The sequence below is a fragment of the Dendrobium catenatum genome, unplaced genomic scaffold (genome assembly GCF_001605985.2).
Source record: "Dendrobium catenatum unplaced genomic scaffold, ASM160598v2 fragScaff_scaffold_314, whole genome shotgun sequence".
Classification (NCBI taxonomy): Eukaryota; Viridiplantae; Streptophyta; class Magnoliopsida; order Asparagales; family Orchidaceae; genus Dendrobium; species Dendrobium catenatum.
Genome location: NW_021318776.1, coordinates 202856 through 227442, shown reverse-complemented (window position 1 = coordinate 227442; position 24587 = coordinate 202856). Strand labels below are relative to the sequence as shown.

The window sequence follows — 24587 nt, the reverse complement described above, 5'->3', positions numbered from 1 at the left end:
TATAATATATATAATATATAATATAATATATATATATAAGCACTAAGTACCCCCAACTCCACACACTCCCCCATTCTTGCATGGTTGCCGTGAAGCGAAGAGGGAGAGGGAGGGGAAGAGGAGAGAGGATGAGAGAGAAACGCAAAATTTTGGTTATTTTCGTCTGTTGTTGTTAGTTAGAATTTTTTTTTTGATCTTGTAAGTATCTCTCTACAAGTAGACTCGACTCGTCGGCTCGACGAGCAGCTCGTTGGCGGAGCTCATGGGCGGGAAATCCAAATATCGCGAGCTGAAAATCCAAAACAACGGCACAAGCGGATCTCGTTTCTCGACGGCAGACGAGCTCGGGACAAAGGCCGGATGCGACTGATCTCGATCTTGACGGCAGAGCTCATCCATTGGTCGTCGGATATCGGGACGACGACATCCATTGCTCGAAGATCTCGGGACGACGACATCCATTGCTCGAAGATCTCGGGACGACGACATCCATTGCTCGAAGATCTCGGGACGACGACATCCATTGCTCGAAGATCTCGGGACGACGACATCCATTGCTCGAAGATCTCGGGACGACGACATCCATTGCTCGAAGATCTCGGGACGACGACATCCATTGCTCGAAGATCTCGGGACGACGACATCCATTGCTCGACAATCTTGGGACGACGACATCCATTGCTCGACGATCTCGGGACGACGAAGCTCTGCAACACGTCGGATGAGCTCCGCCAACGAGCTGATTTCGGACGGGCGACGACGGAGGGCGCGACGACGGAGGGCGTGATGACGGTGGGCAGAACCGTGGATGAAGTCAGAACTGAGGTCTCGAGACGACGGGCCGCCCGTCACGGGCGCGATGACGGGCTCGATAGCGAGCTCGACGAGCCGCTCGATTTGACGATGAGTCGAGCTCGAGCTTGGATTTTGAACTTGACTCGAGTTCAAGCTCGGGTTTTGGTTGTCAAGCTCGACTCGAACTAAGTAGAATTAAGTTATATATAGAGTGTATGTGTGCGAATTATAATAGAATTAAGTTAATATGTAAAATCTTAAAATTATACAAGAGAGTAATTGAGAGGTTTGATGGAGAAATATAGAGAGAATAAGGAGGATATACATATGATATCTATTGATTTAGAGAAAAAAACATATGATAAAGCTCTAAGAGGAGTGCTTTGAAGAGTTTTAAAGAAGAAAATAAATAATAATGTTTATATTCAAGTTATTAAGGATTTGTATGCAAGAGATGTTACTCATTTTCAAACACAAGGTGGTTTGACCTAGTATTTTCTTATTTCTGTTGGATTACATCAAAGATTAGCTTTAAACCTTTATCTTTTTTCTTTTGTCATGGATGCTTTTACTAGACATTTGCAAGAACATGTACCCTGGTGTTGCTTTTTGCAGATGATATTCTTCTTGTTGATAAAATGAGAGAGAGAGAGAGAGAGAGAGAGAGAGAGTTGATGTAAAGCTTGAGTTATGGAGGTTAACTATATAGTTTAAATGTTTTCATTTGAGTAGATCTAAAATCGAATAAATGGAGTGCAATTTTAACAGTAATAGAATATTTGCCATTAAAAGAGAAGCATGAAAATAAGTTAATTATTATAGAGATAAGGATGTGTGAATGAGTGGCTTTACACTTAGATGGAATTCAAAACAAATATACGTGAAAATATTGGAGTAGCTCCAGTAGCAAATAAGATTATTTTGAGAGTAACCTTTGATAGTTTGGTCACATAAAATGTTGCCCTTCTGATGATTTTGTTGGGAGAGTATATGCATTAAATCCAACCTATTTTAAGAAAGATAGAGCTAGACATAAACAAACTTGGTTAGAAAATTTTAAAAATGAAAATTTTTTATTAGTTTTAAATGAGAATTTGCCTATTAATAAAACAATGGAGAAAAAAAGATTCATGTAGCGATACCTTCCCACGAGGTGGGATAAAGGCTTATTGTTGTTGTAAAATGTTATTTCTCCATATAGACATTATCATTGTATGATCTGACAGCGTGCAATTTTATTAACATTTCTTTATTTTAGGATTTAGTTATGGCTTATTTTTATTAATCTTTAGGGCACATATTAATCTTTAGCATTTTATTATTTGCCTATTATGCACACAATATATGTATGATTTGCATGAGGATATTCCAAAAAAAAAAAGCGATTAAGTATGAAAATTAGAAGGCTTTTTGTTGATGTGAACAAGAGGTATATGAAAATAAAATGTGGTGATAATGTGCCTAAATCTTGAACTGTTTTCATCTGAAACCTTTAATAAATTGAATGCATGAAGGCATGTCCTTTAAAAGTTGTGCAACACATTTTATCTAATGCTTACAAAATGGAAATTCCAAGAAACTTTAGTATTAATCTGATGATCAAAGTGTCTAATTTGATCTTATTTCACGAGTCTATTGTGATTTAATTATGCAGATTTTGCTCTCTTTTCCATTTTCATTTATACCTTGTGAGTCGATATCCATTACGTTGCTTGATATTTCTTTTCAACTTATTGGAAGACTACTTCGGATGATGATACTCTGCCTATTACTGATAGTAGATACGAGAGCTATTTTGATATTTTGAATCTGTTTGTGATGATTCACAAAGTACTTAATAAGAACCCGTCTAGCGGTTAGATCGCCAATTTGAAGCGGGCTGCTCTGGTTTCCTGCAGAGCCAGTTAAGACAAAGGATCGAACCTACCGGCTGGCCGGTTCCTGGTTCAATCGGTTGAACTAGTCGGTCCGATTCGATTTTTAAAACATTGGTGGATTTCTTATTCCTCTATTGATAAAAAAAGAAAAAATTAATTGTATATGTTGGTTTATGCCTTAATCATAGTTTTGTTTTATTAGATTATATAATAATATTTAAACTTTACACTTCACAAATATAACCTAGTTTTTCCCATACATTTTTGCTATTTCAGTTTTCTTAGATCCTCAAACCTCTACAAGCTTTATAAATCAAGGGTTGATTCAAGATGACGCATGTGGGAGCTCATGTTTCCCACATCAAACATTCAGTTTGTGCCCTCTAAAAACCAATTTATGTGCCCCATTAAGAATAGCTCCACCATATTAAAAAACCATTTGCAAATTTACATAAATATTAGAAAAATCTGCATTTCTAACACCGAAATATTTATATTTATTTATATAATATTCAAATATCTAATTTATATTAAAAAATATCACTAATATTAACTTTTCTAACGGATAAAATATCTTTTCTTACCTATTTTTTATGAGATTTAAACACCGTGGTGTTATATAAGTAACTATAAAGATGTAAATGCTAGATATATAACTACATAACAATTTTATAATATCCATGCAAATACCCCTTGAAAATTTTGCCTTTTTTTCTTCTATGTAACATTTTTTTTATCAAACATTCTATTCCTTTTTTATTTTTTATTTATTTTTTTATCAAACATTCTATTCCTACTAATTCTTGTGTTATGTATTTGCAATTCACTTTACCAGATTCATCCTCAAATGATGGGCTTATCACCTTGCTCTCGTGTGGCCTTACCTCATCAGCCAGCAGGAGAAGAACCCATATATGTCAATGCTAAACAATACAAAGCAATCCTCCGAAGAAGGCAGCATCGGGCAAAGCTAGAGTTTCATAATAAATCTTCAAAAAACCCACGCAAGGTACTCTTCTACTCTTTAATGAAAGATCTCTGTTCTTATCTGAAATATGGAATGAAACTTCATCTACATTTCATTGGTCTAGCCATATCTTCATGAGTCTCGACACCTTCATGCCATGAAGAGAGCTAGAGGAACTGGTGGAAGATTCCTAAACACCAAGAAGATTCAGGATGCTTCAGGACTCCATGATTTCGCAGGTTCTGAACCTCCGCAACCTGGCAGAACAGTAGGACTCCATAATGGCGCGGCGATCTCTTCCGCCACGCCGACGTGTTCGGAAATAACGAGCGTTTCAAACGATGGCGGGCAAGTGGTCAAGCTCCATTCTCAAGCCCACCTTGGTTTCACCTATGGTTGTGATGGTTTGTTCAACAATGGCACCAAGCTTCGGGTGCCGGTTGCGAGGTAGAGATGGGGAGGTCATCGTCGTGCCGATCTCCCGGCAATTCATCCTTGGCTTTAGTATTGTTTCCATGAGGCTTAGTTCTTCCTTGTTCCATTGGTGGTTAACTCTTGGAGAATGTATATATATGTGGGACCTTTCTATGTAGTTTTTGGCAAACTTTGTTATCAGTTGGTTGTGAACCAGAGATTGCAAGCGCTTCTTAGTTATATTTGGGACCAACGCTTACTAGTTTGTATTGCCTGGTAGATGTAACAGCCAGGGCAATCCCATGGCAAGCATTTTGGGATTAATTCAAGTTTTATTCTGTTCTCTTTTGGCTTTGTTGTTCACCACCTTTATTTATTTATTTTATTAAAAATTTAAATGTATTCGAAATGTATGTAGATTGTGTATTAGATATGTCAAGAATATCAATAATACTCCAAAAATGATCAATTATTAAACATAATCCGAGTAAAAGTTTATGCATACAACCTTATTTATTAGTTTTAGACTTTAAAATGAAGGGTAGAAAATAAAAAATAAAGTAAATAATTATTCAAGTATTAGATGGGGTATTTAAATAATATTAATAAAAATATTTTTGATAATAAGATTTTAGATCTTAAAATCTTGCATGTGCATGAGGAAGCTAATTTTATATGAGAAAAAATAGTTAGTGATATTAAGAATGTTGTAAAAGATATGTTTGGAGTATCAAACAAAATAATTACTAATCATAAAAATCGTTGATTGTGAAATCAAAATGTGCAAGAAAAGATAGAAAAATAAGAATATTTACTATAAAAATTAATTTAGCCGTACTAATTCTAATAATTGGAAAAGATAGAAAGTTTATGAGGCGTTTAAGAAAGCAATATGCGATGCAAATATTTTAGCTTTTAATGATTTTAATAATAGTTTAGATGCTAAGGAGGGCAAAAAATATATGTATAAGATAGATAAACAATAATATAGGAGTAGTAAGGATTTAGTTCAAGTAAAGTGTATTAAGGCCAATGAAGATCAAAAAGTGCTTTTATTAGAAGAGAATATTCAACAAAGGTGGATGGGAAATTTTGCTAAACTTTTCAATGAAGATTATCAGAATGCGATTGACTTTAGTGATATTATCACCCTAAATAAAAATAAATTTTTTTTTATCGACATATTAATAAAATCAAAGTTAAAGAGGCTTTAAAGAAAATGAAGTGTGAAAAAGCTGTTGGACATGATGATATTCCAATAAAGGTGTGAAAATGCTTAGGAGATAAGGAAATTTCTTGTCTTAATAAAATTTTTAATATTATTTTGAAGACTAAAAAGGTATCAGATGAGTGGAGAATTAATGTGTTGTTCCTATTTTAAGAATAAAGGTGATGTACATGGGTGGAACCACTACAAGCTTAGGGGGGGCAATTGCCCCCCCTCAAAAAAATTTTTTTTTTATAAGAGTAAAAAAAAAAAATTATAATAGAGTAAAAAAAATTTTTTGCCCCTCATAAAATTTTTTTTGCCCCCCCTAAAAAACTCTTTTATCCTATCTTGCCCTAAAATATCTATATATTTCTTCACATTTAGTTCTAATATTCTCTTTCATGCTTTTCATGACTGTTTAATTACATTTTTTTTCTTTATTTTTCTTGCTTAAAATTTTTTTAAAAAAACTTGTCGTAATATATAGATATATAATAATATTTTTTTAATATTTAATTATTTTTGTGTTGTATTTGCCCCCCCTCAAAATTGAAGCTGGTTCCACCCCTGATTATAGAGGAATTAATTTAATGCTTCATACTTTAAAACCACGGGAGAGAGTTATGGATTATATGTTGCGGCGTGACACTAATGTTTCTCAAAATCAATTTGGATTCATGCCAAGTAGGTCTACCATGAAAGTTATACATTTATTGAGAGGTTTGATGGAGAAGTATGAAGAGAATAAGGAGGGTCTACATATGATTTTTATTGATTTAGAGAAAGCATATGATAAAATTTTAAGAGAAATACTATGGAGAGTTCTACATAATAAAATGGTTAAGAATGCTTATATTCAAGTCATTAAGGATATGTATGCAGGAGATGTTACTTGTGTTCAAACACAATGTGATTTGATCAAGTATTTACCTATTGTAGTTGGATTACATCAAGGATCAGCCTTATAGCCCATATCTTTTTTTCTTTAGTCATGGATGTTCTCATTAGACATTAGTAAGAGGTTGTACCCTAACATATACTTTTGTTAATGATATTCTTCTTGTTGATAAGACTACATAGGGAGTTGAAGGCAAACTTAAATTATGAAGGTCAACCTTACGTACGGTCTAAAGACTTTCATTGTTGAGTAGATCTAAAATTGAATATATGGAGTACAATTTTATTAATAATAGATCTAGTGGAGGGATTGTGACTTTGGGTGATCAAGTCATTAATAAGAGTACATGTTTTAGATAACTTGGGTCTATTTGTAATGGCATGTATTTTAATTTTGTCAATTTTTTTTTGGAGTTATTATAACTCCAAATCACAAATCGCCTTTGCTATGATGTTGTTATTTTAGTATTTTACTTACACAAATTTTTTCGTGATTTTTGGGCACTAGTGAAAATCCTTAAGGAATTGGTACCGATCAGTACAAGTGAGTATTTCGAGACTATTAGGTGTTTGTTTTGTAAACCAATTTCACTGAAATTTTCTAAATAAACTAAATTATTTTAAAAAGATTTTTCTATAATTTTTAAGTGCTAAAATAATTTATTTGAATTTTCTATTAAAAATTTATTAAATTAAATATTATATTAATATAATATTATATTATATTAAAATATCCTAAGTCACTAAAATATTTTAAAAAGTTTTTTTTTCATTAATAGAGGCTTGGGTTTGAGATGATTTGAGAGAAATGAGAGGAGAGGGAAATTACAAGATAAGATTTAGATGCCACAGAACAATTTTTGTCTGTCGAGCCTGTTGGGAAAATTACTTGTCTCGTTATAAGAAACTTTTACTCGTCTCATTAAAAATATAAATTTTTGCTCAGTATGATTTTTATTGTCTATCGTTATTATATTTTGACATCTTCTTAATTAAACTTAATTATGTATTATTTATTGATTTATCCTCTGATTTATCCATTGGTTTGATACTCCATTGCATTGAAAATAGATGTGTGTATATATACTTGAGTAATAGCTGATCGATCGCTATTACTGTTACAGTATTGTGATAATAATATCATATGTGAAACAAATAAGTAAAGGCTGATTTATCCATTGGTTGAAGACTAATTGACCTTTACAAGATGGTGGATCGATAAACTTTCTTTTAAATACTATGATTTGATGTTATCCTCTATTAATTCTCATAATATACTGATTAGGAGTTATAAAGAGATCATTAATATGCCAAAGAGAAAAGAGTGACGACTCTATTTACTGAGTTAACAATTTACTAATACTGATACCAACACTAAAAAATATCGTGATAGTCAAATATTCTTACTTATTTAGTGTGATTATTAAATTACATGTTCTTGAGGTACTGTTCTTATTATTATATTGATTTATTATTATTGTACGAATTTATAATTATTGCATTATTCAACTGCTCCCACCACTGGATTGTTTGTATTACAGAATTAGATTCTAATATTATTTGATAATACTAATTCATTGTATTAATATTAAGCATGTGATGTATTGAGCACATGATATAGAATGTATGAATAGCATGTGTACATTTCTATATAATTTTATTACATTGATTTAATTTTGATAGTCTTTACTGATATTTTGATTTGATATTTTATTTCATTTATGTATTGATTGATATTACTGATACGATGATTATTTTATAGATTTGATACTCTTACTGGTTTCTTTCCCCAGCTTTTGTACCGTAGTATTTTACTGTTTACATGTTCTACGTTATTGCATTTAAGATTTATTATTTCTGTACTGATTCAATGATCATATAGATGCAACTGTTATGATTTGACTATTGACATGCATATTGCTTATTTGCCGCATTTTGATTTCAATTGTCGGTTTAGGTGACATGCTGGGCTTTGAAGCTCATTATCTGTTGTTAAATGATTTTAAATCAAGGCAAGAGAACAGAGGTGTAAGGTTGGTCAGGATTCTTCAGGTTATATATATTTTTTTATTTTTATTTTGTACTTAGGATATGATAAATATATGATGATTGTACAGATCCTGAATATTATATATGATTTTTGATTTTGAATATAAATGTGTATATTAATGTTTAAAATTATAAAATCTTCTTTGATGTTTATTACTAAAAGATAATATTAGATAGTCTGTTTATTAGAAAATAAGAATAATTATTCCAATTTAGATTTTGAGGCATCACAATATTGTTCATGGTGATGGTGAAATAGATGGGGATATTATTAGTTGAATTCAAGTTGGATAGTTGAAGTGGAGGGATGCATTGGGCTTGTTGTGTGATAGAGTCCCTCTCAAACTTAAGGGAAAATTCTATAAGATGGTAGTGAGACCTACAATGCTTTATGTTGCAGAATGTTGGCCATTAAAAGAGAAGCATAAAATTAAGCTAAGTGTTGCAAAGATGAGGATGCTCATGTGAAAGAGTGTCTTTACTCTTAGAGACATGATACAAAATTAGCATATACGTGAAAATGTTGGAGTAGTTTCAGTGGAAGATAAGATTAGAGAGTGTCATTTTAAATAATTTGATCACATAAAACGACGGCCTTTGGATGACCCTGTTAGAAAAGTATATGTATTAAATTTAACTTATGTTAAGAAAGGTAGAGGTAGAGTGCCTAAAAAGACTTGGTTATAAAATATTAGAAATGACATTTCTTTATTAGATTTAGAAGAGAATTTGACTCTTAATATGACACAATGGAGAAAAAAGATTCATGTAGCCAACTGCACATAGTGAGATAAATACTTGTTGTTGTTGTTGCAAGGAATTTTCTTGGATATCTTCATTTAAATATTCAGCCACATCCTTCTAATTTTACTACTACAATTATCATGAGTACAACTAAAATTGACTACTATTATTTCATTTTTTTCATGCTACATAAATAAACTTATACTCACCTTATCCATCATAACTAATGTTACACAAACAAAAACTACAAACCATTTGCTTTATGAATTAATAATTAATATTAACTTGAGTTAACCACCCTACAATTTTTCCTCACTTCTCCAACATTCCCAGTGAGTGGACTTATATTCCCCATCTTAACCATGGAGCTTCCAAACTGAGAGAAGAAGAGGCCGCTGTTGCTTCCATAGCTTTGAACAAGAGTTATTGTTGAAGTTGTCGTCGCAGCGTCGCCAGAGAAGAGGATTTGGTCAGAAGATAGTACTCCCTTGTTGTTGATGAGGTTGTTGAAGTAGTGGTTGTCGAAGAAATCGATGGAGCTCTGATCAAGTGGCGTTGTCACATTACCATCACCATTCAGAGGGCATAAGCTTTGGAGCTGAGAGGCGAGGGAGGAGTCAAGGGTAGGGTCGGCAGCGCCAGTGCCAGAGAAGTTGAACAGACGATTGTTGAAAAGTGCACATCGAGCTCGGCCAATTGTGTGTGCACCTTCAAATTTTTAGTTATTTTACATATGGAACATGAGAGTAGTAAAGGATTTGATCCAAAATATTTCGGAGAACTTATTACGTGCAGATGATATACATATAAATATATAATGTATAATTGCTAATGTAATTGGAAAAAAGTATAGTAGTACACAATGAATACACAACTCCGATGAGTTATGTATCCACACCTAGGGGTGTCAATTTCGGGTCACGGGTCGGGTTTGGGTCGAATCCGAAACTGATCCGGCACTATTCGGGTCAACCCGAATCCGACCCGTTTTTAAAAACATGTCGATTTTTCAGACCTGAACCTGACCCGCTTTGGGTCTGGGTCAACCTGACACGACCCGAATGACTAGTTTCCAACAAAAAAAATTGCTAATTTTCGGGTAAAAAATTGGTCAATCTCCTCTTTTTGGGTCAAAACTAGGTCAAAATCGGGTCAATCTCAGGTTGTCGGGTCAAAATCGGGGGTTCGGATTGAAATTGGGTCAATTTTGGGTCAAAGGGTTAACCCGAATCCAACCCGATTTTTGAAACTGGTCGAAATGTTGACCCTGAACCTGACCAGTTTCGGGTTCGGGTTGACGCTAACCCGAAATTTTCGGATCGGATTCTCGGGTCATGTCAAATATTGACACCCCTATCCACACCTAACAAATCACCATGAGTCACACTGTAAAATACCTGATAAAGTGACCACATCGGTGGTGCTGAGGCCAACAGCAGCAAATTTAGATATGATTACGCCAAGACTATCAAAAGGACTAGGGAGCCCATTGGCTGCACCAGTCTGGTTTGATACCAAGCCATCCCTTCTTCCAAGAAGAACTGTCCATGGACGTCCTCCACTCTGATGAGTTATTATTAATGATACCAAATTAAGAGTTAAGTAGCTAAGATTTTGTTTGGGCAACTTTCATATTGCTTTCTAAAACAGTTTTCTAGTACAAAAAATTCAAATTTGAAGAAATTTTTGTACTAAAAAACTGTTTTAGAAAGCAAGATAAAAACCATCCTAAACCAAGCCTAAATCACAAGCTGAGTACTGAGTTTTGGAAGAACTTATTTATATACCAGAAGAACTGAGTCTCTCGCAGATATGGCAACTATATCAGCACAGGAGACTATTCCATTGCATTCATTCTCAACTGCAGCTTTAATGGTGTCTATGACTTCAAATCCTCTTGCAGAATTTAGGTTAGGAGGAGCGAATTTTTCGCTGTCACTGCCGTCTAAGAGGATTGATCCATCGCAGCCCTGTGAGAGAGAAAAAATTATATGTTAACATGCTGAGATGATGTCCATGATGTAGTTATTACACAGTAGCTTTTGATTCTTAATTGAAAAAAAATTCTATTCAGAGCAAATTTTAGCATTGGATTTGTTTTGAGATGAGTGTATTATATATAGAGAATAAATCAAAATATATATTGCACTAATCTTAAAGAAAATTTAATGATTATAAAATTCATCATCATAAAAAATTTACAAGAATTATTTTCTTAGATCAACATCTTCTATTATGAAATATTTAGGGTTTACCAAAAGCTTATGCATTTAGAGATTGTGGGAAGTTTAAGATAGTGAAAGAACACTCAAAAATTATTTTTTATTTGGATGAGTTATTTTCCTTTTTAATTTTTATGGACATTTTTAATCTATTTATTCATGTCTAAATTTTTATTTTATGTTTCAATTTTCTTAAAATTAATAATATAATAACCTAAATGTATATATTGATAATTATTGAGTTTTTTTAATGGAAAAATTTAAGTTTTATTTGGGACGACTTTCTTACCTTCTTGAAGTAGTTTTTTAGTACAAAAATTACTAAAAAGTTGCTTTAAAAAACATAATTTTTTTTACTAGAAAATTACTTTAAGAAACAGTAAAAAAATCATCCCAAACTAAGCCTTAATCAGATTATTAAATTTTAGAGATTTTTTGAAGAACATTTATTTCAAACAATATTAAAAGACACAAAGAAAACTTACATTCACGAAGCAGTCATGAAAGTGCAACCGAAGAAGGGAAGCTCCCATCCTCATTTCATTCTGAATAGCTTTAAAGACTTCTCTCCACACCACTTTAGACAAATTAGGGCAACTGCTCGCATAGTAATCAGCTCTCAATTGACCTTTACCCCTCAAACATAAACAAAACAAAACTGTCACAGCCAAAAACCAAATGGAGCTCTTCATATTCTTTCTGTAAGTCTCTCTCTCTCTCTCTCTCTCTCTCTCTCTCTCTCTCTCTCTCTTTCTTTTTCTATATAGATAGTTGAAGGCTGAAGGGAGAGCTTTTATAGAAGAACAAACACTGAAAGAAGACCAATATGGCTGTATGAATGTCTTCAAGCTTATCTGCTTGTATAGTGGGCGGCGGCCGGCCAACTCAACGTGGGTGCGCATAAACCCTAGCATGGTGTGATTCTTTTTAAGGTTTTAGGGTTTTTATAAGGCGCATGGATTGTAAGAGATATTATAAGAAAGTGGGTTGGAGATGGCCGGATTCAGTGGTTTGTCTTTTACCTTGATATTGGTTCGTGGAGGTTGCAATGAAGCTCACTAGCTTGCATGGTGGAGTATTTTGCTTGGTGAAAGAAAGGAAATGAGGACAGCTGATTCTATTTGACTTGAAGGTCAATGGCCATTTCAGAAAAGGATTGATTTTTTATATTGGGATGGCTCCCCCATTGGAACCAATTATTCATGCTAAATGTTAAACTAGTTTGAATTAGGTCTTGGCCCAGTGATTCATACCTCCACTTTTATTTTGAGGTCATGAGTTTGATCGCTATTCTCCATTCTTTTGCTATTTCGAGCGCCCCCAGAGTTATGTACTCGAGCCCATCCCCTAGCGTTGTGTTCCTGAGCGCCCTGGTGTTACAATCTTTGACGGAAGAAACTATAGATAATAGAGCACCGCAACGCTGCCGCTTTGCGTGTAGCATCGTCAGACGACGGATTGAGAACAAAGGCTTATGCATTTTAAAGCTTCAAACTGTGTGTTGTGCCGCAACGCTATGGGTTTGAGGGCTACAACATTGTTAGACAGATCAAGAACAGAGGCTTATAGCGCCACAATCCTCCAAACTGGCGTTATAACGCTTTGAGGCGGACTGGACAGTTTTTCTTTATTGTTTTCTAAATGGTGGGGTGCCTTAGTGTTATCTAGTATTTCTCTTTTGTTTTGAGTGTGAGAACAATGCAAGAGAGAAGAGAAGCAACAAGAGAACAAGAGAGAAGAGAGGTATGTACTTATTTCTATCATTTTCATAGTGGATTTCTAGGTGTGGTGGGACTGTGATTTTTTCCCGATTTCGATTTTTTTCATATTAAATTATGATGTCCTTTTACTTTCCATTGCTTTTACTTTCTTGTTTGTTTCGTCGCGGCATTTACTCCATTCCCCAACACGTTTTATGTAACTCCTCTTATGCATCCTTTTATATATATATATTTTTTTATTTTTTTTTTATTTTTTTTTTTACTTCATAATTTTGTCATTAATATGCATCCTTTTATATATATAATATGCGACACACATTCACTTTGTTAAAAGGAAATTAAATAAATTAAGCTATGCATGACACCTATTTTTACTATAATTCAGGGCTTTCTTTGGAGTCGAGTTATATATTTCGTGCACGAAAGTTGGCGCAGCCATGACTGATTGCACTTACAGAAGTGCGCATGCATGATGAAAACTTTGCACGCACTTGAAGCAATCACATGCTTATATGGGTAATGGGCATGCATAAATAATTATACTTCTTCTGCAGAGAACTCGCTAGCTGGGTTCCATTACACTGCGCATGGAGCTTAGGGCCAATAGAAATCTCCTTTAATTCTCCCAATTCATCTAATTGATCTACTTTATATGAAAAACAAAGTGGATTGTGTTACGTATCAAATTCAGATGCATCTTATTGTAATAACCACTGTTATATTACCATTTGTGGCGATTTTAGTTGTTACAAATATTTTAGAATTGTAACGGTTTAAATCGATGCTAAAATTAATGTTTTGATATTTGATCTCTTTACCCGACAGCTTCAAAACCACCACGAAAGATATTTGCAGCGGAAGACAACTACGAAGGTCCTACGGTGGTTTTGAACCTTATTAAATCCTTTTGTGACCATTAAAACCACAACCATCTCCATATATATATATATATATATATATACTATGATGCACAAATAAGGACAAGGCGACACGGATACGACATGACACAGACACAGGACATGTCAGTTATTGAAAATATAGGACTCGGACACGGTATTATAGTATTTATATTTAAAAAATAGTATATGAAAATTAAATAAGTATAATTTTAAAAATAATTTGAAAATAATAAGTTATTTGACTAGAAGTTGTGCTTAAAATGATTAGCATTAGGATGTCAAGAATATGACGTCGATGCCGTTTATCAGTCATCGAGAGAGGAGATGAAAATAACTTCACTGTCAAAAAGAAATAAAAATGAGAATATTCGATGATTGGGTATTAAGTGCGGATATTCATTTGGTGTTATTGATAGGAAATAAGAAATTTAGTTTAAATCCTGCCAAATACAAGACATTATATTTAAAAAAATTTATAAAATATTTAAGATATGTGTGTCGGACATGCGTGTAGTCCAAATTTAATATTTTTTAATCGGACACGTTTTCGGTTTGTTCGACACGTGTCGGAGGAGTGTCGTGTCGGGACACTGCACGTCTCTTTGAGGAAAAGTGTCGGTGAATCATAGTGCATATATATAATCATATTGATTTGATGAATTATAAAGAAGAATATTTTTGAATTAGTGTTCAACATAAATTGATAGAGATGGGATCACTTTCTCATTCCAGTGGTAGTTCTAGTAAGGGATAGAACCGGCCTCTATTTTGAGAGTGGATAAAATATGATTATGAAATGAATAATCGTATAAACAAAATTATAATTTTTTTTTTCTTAGAATTTGGTTAACTATATTTGTTGATGGTGGGCAATAGTTAAAAATATTATTTTTCAAAGAAAAATAAAAGATTTTAGGGTGGAAAATTGCTCACCCGGAGCTCTTTCTGGTTATGATTTGCATTTGCTAGATTTTGGCTGCCCTTTTGAACTTCATTATGATGCTTCCAAGCAACGCAATGGCACTGTCGTGAGCCGTGGCAAACATCATCTCGCTTGCTTCAGTGCCAAACTTACTGAAAAACCTTTATTGAGAAAGCATAGCAGTATATGCAAAATACAAGTTGATGAGGTCAAGTGCGATTCCTCTGAAGGCACTAAAACCTCCCTTTAGTTTATTATGTTTCTCCTTCAAAATATTAACCACAATGCATGATATAAAGCTTAGCAAGGTGTCTGGAGTTGCAAGGCTCAAGCTGATCATAAATATGGTTGCACACTTTTCAGTAATTAAATATTGTAGAGAATAAACAAGTGTCAAGAACCACACCATCTACCTTTCCAACATGGAATATTTTTTTTGGAACGGGGGTATCTACTTTTTGCCACACCCCTTAGGAGGTGCTTGACGGTGTAACTAATCCCTTGGCAAGCCTACGAGCCACTAGGCCCACAGGTGCAGGACCCGCAATTATTTTCTCCCCACTTAAGGGGGTCGTGCCGCATGAGAGGGGATTCGAATATGGGTTGGGGGTTCCCAACCATGCTCACCCACCAACCTAGCTAAGCCCGACGGGGTTAAAGGGAACTAGAGAGTGAAGCCAAACATAGTCGTATTAGTGACTTGTATGGAAGAGAAGAAAGAGAAATTTTCATTAAGCATTTGAATATTTAGATGTCGGGGTTTCTGCAACTGAAATAGTAATGATTTGGTGAGTTAAGAGGTCTACTCCATTGTATATAAGAGATTGAGGCAGGATCTTTATGTAGGGATTACAAATGAAACCTTATATAATCAGCACAAAGAAGAAAAGAGAGATAGAAGAATGAGCAACAAAGAAATAGAGCATAGTACATGTTATATTTTATTCAAGAAAAATTTAAATTTACTCTTTCATAGAGCATAGTAATTGGTCAATCTTGTTATAAAAGTTAGAGAGGTCTTTCTTAGTGTACTTTAGAGAGTATATGCATTAAAATATTAGAGGAGATAGCAGAGATATAGATTGATAGCTAATAAATACATACAAGAATTTGTGTGATTAGCGGTGTCAATACCGGGTCACGGGCCGGGTTTGTGTCGAACCCGAGCTGACCCGAAGGTAAACGGGTTGACCCGAACCCGACCCGGTTATGGATACGGGTCAATATTTAGGACCCGAACCAGACTCGAGTCGGGTTCGGGTCAACCCGGAATGACCCGCTGACCCGAGTTATTTGCATAAATAATAAAATTTAAAGGGTAACGCACAAATTTAAACAGCAAAATCTACACAGAAAAATTTATGGAAAAACAGCTACATAGAAAAATTTAAATAGAAACTTGTATAAATAAAAATTTTATTTAGGAATCAAAAATAATTTGCTAATTACAATATACAAATTATACAAAATATTAAACTTACAAAATTATACAAAATATTAAACATAGAAATTTCAAACCATGATTACAATTTACAGAAATTTCAAACCATAATTACAATTTACAAAAATTTCAACTCCTTGACGTCTTGTCCCTGCGGCCTGACCTCATGGAGATATAAGCTAACTATAAAAAAATATAAACAATTAAATAGATATAATTTTAAATCCATGAATTAGTTGAAAGCTTGAGTTATTAGCTCAGATTAACCCTCCAAATAATTCATTATTCAATGAAATGTGAGTCAACAATATAATTTTTTACGGTTGCGGACTTGCGAATTGAGATATTGCCATCCAAGGCGGCAATTTGTATTTTATACTTAGTATTTGTTTGATTAACCCTCAAAATGCCACCTGGTTGCAATAACTTTTTTCCCACAATTGACTTCACAATAAGTTTAGAAGGGTACTCATCATCGCTATTCAACTTTCAATCCTTTCGGAACCAACCAGCAACAACACAACCAACCAACATCCCTGGGCTTCTTGAAGCACCCAGCAAACCATCAACATAGCCAACCATCAACACAGCCAAACAGAAATAACAACAAACCAATCTCCCTGCCAACACAACCAACCAATCTCCCTGCCAACACAGCCAAACAGAAATAACAGCAAACCCAACTACCCAGCCAACCATCCAGAGAAACCATTAAACTTATTTCTATTATGTTATTTATGTGCAGTTTCTACTATTTTTTATGTTTAGCAAACTCAACACCCTAAACACAGCAAACTCAACACCCTAAATATTTAAAGACAACAACAACACCAAGACAGCAACTAACCAAGCAACAACACAGCCAACTATCAAACCAGTTTATGCTGTTATTTCTGTACAGTTTCTATTATTTTTTCAGTTCAGGAAACCAATCTCCCTGCCAACACAGCTAACTAATCTCCCTGCCAACACAGCCAAACAAAAATAACAGCAAACCCAGCTACCCAGCCAACCATCCAGAGAAACCACTAAACTTATTTCTATTCTATTATTTCTATTCAGTTTCTACTATTTTTTCTGTTCAGCAAATTCAACACCCTAAACACAGCAAACTCAACACCCTAAATATTTAAAGACGGCAACAATACCAAGACAACAACCAACCCAGCATCCCAGCAACAATACAACCAACCATCGAACTAGTTTCTGCTATTATTTCTGTGCAGTTTAATTATACTATTTTTTAAGTTCAGGAAACCAATCTCCCTGCCAACACAGCCAAACATAAATAACAGGAAACCTAGCTACCCAGCCAACCATCCAGAGAAACCACTAAACTTATTTATGTTCTATTATTTCTGTGCAGTTTCTATTATTTTTTCTGTTCAGCAAACTCTACACCCTAAACACAGCAAACTCAACACCCTAAATATTTAAAGACAACAACAACACCAAGACAACAACCAACCCGGCCAGCATCCCAGCAACAACACAACCAACCATCAAACTAGTTTTTGCTGTTATTTCTGTGCAGTTTCTACTATTTCTTCAGTTCAGAAAACCATCCCAGCAAACCAGCATTTCAAGACACCTGGCTAGAAAAACCAAGACAACAACCAACCCAGTAACCCAGCAACAAAAGTAACCCAACTATCCAGCAACCAAAGCAGCAGAAATTGGTTTGATGGTTGGCTTCTTGAAGCCCCAGACACACCATCCTTAGGCTTCTTGAAGCACCCAGCAACACCCTAAACACAACAAACCCATCAACAACATCCCTGGGCTTCTTGAAGCACCCAGCAACAACACAGCAAACCCATCAGCCAAAGTAAACATAGCAAATCCAGTAACCCAGCAACCAAAGCAATACAACAAATACATTAGACATCAAATAAATGTCTTTAACCCATCCCAGCAAATAAACCCAGTAACCCATCCCAGAAAACTATAAAAATAGTTCATTACATCAATTTAAAGAAAAATTAGACAGCAAATAAATTCACAAAAGTCATAAACGGATGTTCATCCAACAATTGAGCTGTCACCAACATCTCCTTCATTGTTGTTCACATCTAAATTTAGGATATCATCAGTTATTTCATCAATTTTGGGGTCTTTTAATGCTGCAATAATGCATGTATTAAAAACTAAATTAGCACAATGAGATCTTAAACAAAAAACAAAAAATGTAAGATGCATGAATAATCACCATGCTCTCCGTATAACCAGTCCTTAGCACAAATTAGTGCCTCGACAATATCATGTTTTAATGCACTTCGGTATTGATATAAAATTCTACCGCTATTGATGAATGCACTTTCAGATGCTACTGTTGTTATTGGAATGCATAGTACATCACGGCCATTGCTGAAAGACTAGGAAATCTATATTGGTTCCCTTGACAAAACTTTAAAATGTTTAAATCGATACTGCTATCAAGCTTAGGTTCATCTAGGTAGATGTCCAATTCAAATTTCCTAGGTGTATAGACATCCTTCTGAAATGAAGCAAAATCCTGTATTTTTTGGATGGGTATTATAAACAAAAAATAGAAAATAAATGAAATGGTAAATATACGTACAAAGCTCAACAAAGAACCTGCCACCATATAATTTTTGATAACACCACTCAACAAATGTCATTTTGTATCTCGGATCTAGAATCACTGCTACTACCAAAATATCACTGAATTCTGACCAGTATTTTTTAAATTTTACAATCATTCTAGCAGCCATTTTCTTTAGGAACTGATGGTTACTTAACCTAACATTTTTAAGTTCTGCATAAGCTGTTTAACTACAAGGGAAGTATAAATTTGCTGTAGGATATTTAGACCAAGAAATGAGACAAGTTATTTCATAGAAAGGTTCTAAAAACTTGCAAATCTCTTCATCTTTTTCCCATTCAATAAATGTTGGACAATTCTTGTAATTAGAATCAACCAATTCTAAATGTTGAAAAGTACGTTTAAAATAAATTGCACTGTTAAGCATTAAGAAGATGGAATTTTATCGGGTTAGCACATCCTGACGTAAACCTCGTCTCCCATCCAAGCAACTTTGTGAAGCACAATCAAGAAATTTTTGTTTTCTAGCTTGAGATCCCTTAACATACTTAATGCTCTCTCTTATTTTCCCAGTTGCACTATCAATGTCTTTCAAACCTTCTTGAACTACAAGATTAATGATATGTTTTGTGCAACGTATATGAAAAAAAGCACCCTCCATTATCAAGGCACCATGCAAATTCAAATGATTTTTTAGATAATAAACTGAACTATTATTTGCAGAAGCATTATCCAAAGTAATACTGAATAGCTTGGTTTCTATTTTCCATTCAACCAAAAGCAACTGTAACTGCTCAAACAATGAAATTCCATCATGGGGAGTTGGCATGAATGCAAAAGTAATAATTTTTTTTTGCAAATGCCAGTCATTATCAATATAATGAGCAGTTAAACAAATAAAATCATTAGTATTTATAGATGTCCAAAGCTCAGATGTTAAGCAAACCCTGATAGTGACTTTAGATAACTGTTCCATTAAATTACACTTCTCCTTAAGGAATAATCTTTTGCAATCATTTCTAGTAGTATTTCTAGAAATTAATTGCAAGTCACGACGAAGATATAACAAAATTGCTCGAAGTCCAACCCATTCCACACATTGAAAGGGTAAATCATGCATGATGATGGAAGAAGTAAACAAGTCACGAAATTCAGCATGATCAAACTTGTCATCAGATAGAGATATTGAAGATTCAGTGTTGGTTTGTAAGATCAACTGTCCTATATCGCGCATATTTCTTTTCTTACAATTTTCGAGGTGGCGTCTAAGATTACCGGTTCCATTTTTGCTATCACATAATTAAGTAGTACCACATTTCTTGCATTTACTTTTTTCTTTTCCATCTTTCGTATTAGGTAACATCTCATAATGGCCCCAAGCAACTAAGGTTATTCTTCGTAGTTTCTTAGTAACTGTCGCATCATTACATTGCTCGTTAGAGGGCTCTACAGATATTTCACAAGTCTGTGCTTCTTCATTTTCAGCAAAAGAAGAATTTCCATGAATGGTATTGGAATCCTCCATCTAACAAAAAAATTTATAAAATATAACAACTTCACAATGCTATTTGTTAAATTTCTTTTTCAAAAAAATACACATAACACATTGAGACTTTATAACGGCCAAATAACTGCCCAAGCCAACCATCCTACACTAAAATGAAGTATGACTTCAATACTTAATGGGTTGAAGGCTTGTTACTCCAAATACTTAGTAATAACTAATAACGACCAAATAACTACAAATGCTTAATGTGTTGTTAAACAACAACTCATCAAAATAACTATGAGTATATGGGTGTCAACTAGGAGTAATAACTGAACAGAAAAAAATAACAGTAACTGCACAGAAACAACAGTAGAAACTGCACAGAAATAACAACAGAAACTGTACAGAAATACCAGAACATAGAGCACGACCTGGCTCGTTTGCATAATAATAACAGCAGAATCTGCACATAAATAAAAGTACATACTACACAGAAATAACAACAAGAAAGTGCACAGAAATAACAGTAGAAGCTTCACAGAAATAACAGCAGAAACTGCACAGAAATAACAGTAGAAACTGCATAGAAATAACAACAGAAACAACATAGAAATACAAGAACATAGAGCTCGACCTGGCTCGTTTGCACAGAAATAACAGCAGAAATTGCACATAAATACCAGAACATAGAGCTCGACATGGCTCAATTGCACAGAATTTACAGCAGTAAATGAACAGAAAAAAATAGCAGAAACTAAACAGAAATACGATAGCATAGAGCTCGACTTGGCTCGTTTCCAACGCATAAGTGCATAACTGCAGTAACCTAATAGAAAAACCAGCAGAAACTGAACAAAAAAAACCAGAAAATCAAGCTCTACTTGGCTCGTTTGCACCAGAATATCGGAAAAACCCTAACCCCAAAAGGAACTTCACAATATGTTGATCAAACAGCAACACAACAAGAGAAATCTCTCCTATGCTCATATATCATGCTTCTAAAAGGAGAAGAAAGGAAAAAAAAAAGATTAGAGATAAAAACAACGAGAGATGTAAGTGTTCATGTTGAGTCAAAGCAGATGTGCACGATGAACACCACGAAACCACGTACCAAGAATATGCTAGAGAAGGAGAAGAGAGGAAACCATCGGCAGATTGAGGAGATTTGTAGAGAAGAAACGGAACTTCGGAAACCCTAGACGAAGCAGCGAAGGAGAGGAGAGCTGTATTTTTACAGTGCGTGAAATGAAAATGACGAAAGGCGTAAACCCTAACATGTAAGTAATCCCGCTTATTCCCACTGTCCCGCTGCCCGCACTCGCTTCGCGTGAAATAATATCGCGGGTCGAAATGGGTCGGTTAACAGGTTTCCAGGTTAACCCGGACCCGACCCGAAATTCAAACCGGGTCACTTTTATGAACCCGAACCCGACCCTTTTTTTAAACGGGTCATGTCCAACCCGAAAATTCTGGGTCGTATTCGAGTCGGGTCTTCGGGTCATGTCAATTATTGACAGCCCTATGTGTGATAGTATAGCAATCAATCCTTAACAAGAACAATTTGTTCATTCATTAACAAGTCACAACTTAGAAATTTTACAATTAATAGTATAGCAATAAATTCTTAAATAGAAGAGTTTCCTCATGAGAATCACATATGAGCATTCATCAAGTTCTTTGAATGGAAGCCTTAGATTCATTAGAAAGTAGTAAGTAGATATTAAAATGGTAGAGGAGACTTAGACTGCAGGTCTAGCTCATTTTCATTAACCATTTGGTAATGAATATAAACATTAACTTTCTTAGTATTCCAACATTATAAGAAGAAAAGTCAATCTTTTTAACCAATTTTGTGATTGAAAAATATACAATTTTTCTTGCTTTTATCATAAATGTCAAAGAAAGCTCAAGCTCTTCTGCTCCATAATTATTTATGAAATTCTCATGAATTTATGCCTCTTTTAAGCTCTCCTGATTCATGTCTCAATCTTCTTAATATCCTTTAGTTCGAAAAGCTTCTCATGAAAATGATAGATTGTATTATGCTTCTCAATTTTTTCTCCTTTCAAAATTTTTTATCAGGGAGATATCTCAAGATCATGCAAACTCTATTAATACTTTCCACCATATGTAAAACGTTGAGCAATTTCAATAGAGTTGATAATATCAAATGATTAGTATTTTACATAGCACCAAAATCATACAAAAATCAATGTAACTTTTTTTTTTTTGTAGGTGTTTATTTTTGAAACACATTCTTTTTATGATGTCAAGTATTTATTCCTTTTGCTCTCTTCTATTCCCTCCTCTTCAAGTAAGTTTTCTAATATTAGTGTGCCTTTATTATTATTGTAATCCCCAATATCATGGAGCGTGGCAAGTTTCACAATTTCTAGTCCATGAATTTCGAAGCTTTCTTCCCTAGTGAGTCAGAGGGTAAGGTCATGAACTCTGAAAGCAAGGGCAGCATCGCAGGAAGCTTCACAACCAACCATCTTTGTCTCTACAAAAAAATATTAGGCATGCATTTCCATTTGGCTCTTATATCAAGGATTTGTCCACTTCAGTGGATCTTCTTAAAATTTTGTAACTTCCTTATGCCCTACAAAATACATATGACATAGATTTATCTTTCTTAATCATAATTTGTAATAATAGGTAAGATTAAGTTGGAAAGTAAAAAAATAAAGAGTGATCCTTATAGTATCTTATGATAAGAAACTTTCATCATAGCTCATAACAAACTTTTATTAAGATTAATATTCTTTTATGAAATTTAGTATTAGACAATAAAAGAAAAGAACTAAAAAAAATATAAATTGATCAAAAGTAAGAATAACAAAGTGAAAAAGGTGTAACATCTAATGAGAACCGATAAATGAAAAATATATGCATTGTTTGAACATGCAACAATCAAAGTAGAGAAGTCTCTTTCAAATTAACGTGTATTGACTAATAAAGTAAATAAGTAGCTAAAAGTAGTAATTTAGAAAAAAATAAAAATAAAAATAAAGAACTTCAAGTCTTTGTCCCACTAAGTAATATACTCATCTTGGATTAATGTAAATCTTTGACTTATGAAGAAGAGTTAGTGTGTGTCTGTTAATTTAGTTGATAAAAATTTTGGAAGTTATTGTCAATGTCCTATGATTAAATCATACATATATCAAAATTTTATTTTGGTACTCAATTTATAAGAAAAATAATAACAATAAGAGAATAATGATTAGTGGTTTAGTGCAAAAACTTTATTTACCTTGTCCACCTTAATTTGAAGGAAAATGTTATGAAAAATATGATCAAACTTGATTGCAAAACTTCAATCCATTTATTTGGATAAACATAAACATGGTAGTATAATATCACTATTAAAATAATTAAATATAACACATGCTAGCTACAAGTTGAAGAACTAAGTTCATAAATTTACTATGAAAATAAAAGATGCAAATGTAGCAATTAAAATAAAAAAGTTAGAACTTTATAGTTTGTAGAATATATTGATAACAAATTAAATTACCTTAATGCTTATGCTCGAATATGACTTTATTTAGTTACATCCAATATCTTACAATTACTTAGAATATTATTATCAACATAAATGCATAAGATGGATATTATGATTTAAAATGCTGCTTTATAGATAATTTTCAAATAATAGTATCCAATCATTTTCCTATGACATGCATAAGAACTGTGTGAATGTCATTTAAAAGTTATTCATTTCTCACACATATGTTAAAATATGCACATCTTTTTTGTTATTTAAAAAGGGGACATGACTTAGTGAGTGAGTGTATATATAGAAACTTAGAAGAAAAAGAGAGTTACTCGGCCTTCATGCAGGATAAATTCACATTTTAAAAACTTAATAATTAATAAAACCATTTTTTTCAACTTAGAAGAAAAAGCTTTCTCTTTGATTTTGTGAGTATATAAATCAATTTATTAAACAATTCATATTTAATTCAATATGAGAGGATGATAAATATATTTCAAACAACATAATAAAAGCAAGATACCAAGACAATATACCAAATGAAATCTTATTATCACATACTTATAAAGAAAATTTGTTTATTCATAAAGTGATAGATTAAAATAATAAATGAATGAAGAGCAATCCCTATACCATCTTGCGATAAGAATATCTTTGCATGCTATCATAGCGAGGGGCAAAACTAGTATCTTTTTTGAGGTTGGACAAAATATAATTGTGAAATGCATAATCTTATATATGAGATAGAAAAGGAATTTTTTTCTTAGAAGTTGGGAAACTGCACTTATTGAATATAGGTAAAATAATTAAAGTATTTATTTTTCTAACAATGAGCTCTTCCTAGTTTCACCCATGATCATAACTAACAACAAATT

General features: G+C 33.6%; 2 protein-coding genes across 6 annotated transcripts in view; one reads left to right on the top strand and one right to left on the bottom strand.

The window, feature by feature from the left end:
• Positions 1-4401, top strand: part of LOC110100814 (nuclear transcription factor Y subunit A-6) — a 16493-nt gene extending 12092 nt beyond the window's left edge. For all 4 annotated transcript variants that reach the window (XM_020828501.2, XM_020828493.2, XM_028693532.1 and 1 more), the window contains 2 exons: positions 3508-3681; positions 3764-4401. In XM_020828501.2, the coding sequence (XP_020684160.1) occupies positions 3508-3681; positions 3764-4090 (501 nt within the window). In that variant the 3' untranslated portion in view covers positions 4091-4401. The remainder of the gene's footprint in view (positions 1-3507; positions 3682-3763) is intronic.
• A 4769-nt stretch (positions 4402-9170) lies between these two features.
• LOC110100860 (peroxidase 59-like) lies at positions 9171-17934 on the bottom strand. 2 transcript variants are annotated; one of them, XM_028693533.1, is made up of 5 exons: positions 17906-17934; positions 11661-11811; positions 10741-10923; positions 10351-10516; positions 9171-9661 (listed from the first exon to the last, which is right to left on the bottom strand). In XM_028693533.1, the coding sequence occupies exons 1-5, from the start codon at positions 17932-17934 to the stop codon at positions 9234-9236; spliced, it is 957 nt and encodes a 318-aa protein (XP_028549366.1). In that variant the 3' UTR covers positions 9171-9233. The 2 variants fall into 2 exon arrangements, with proteins under 2 accessions (XP_028549366.1, XP_020684228.1); XM_020828569.2 differs by lacking the exon at positions 17906-17934 and having other exon boundaries at positions 11661-11868.
• Positions 17935-24587: the final 6653 nt, after the last annotated feature.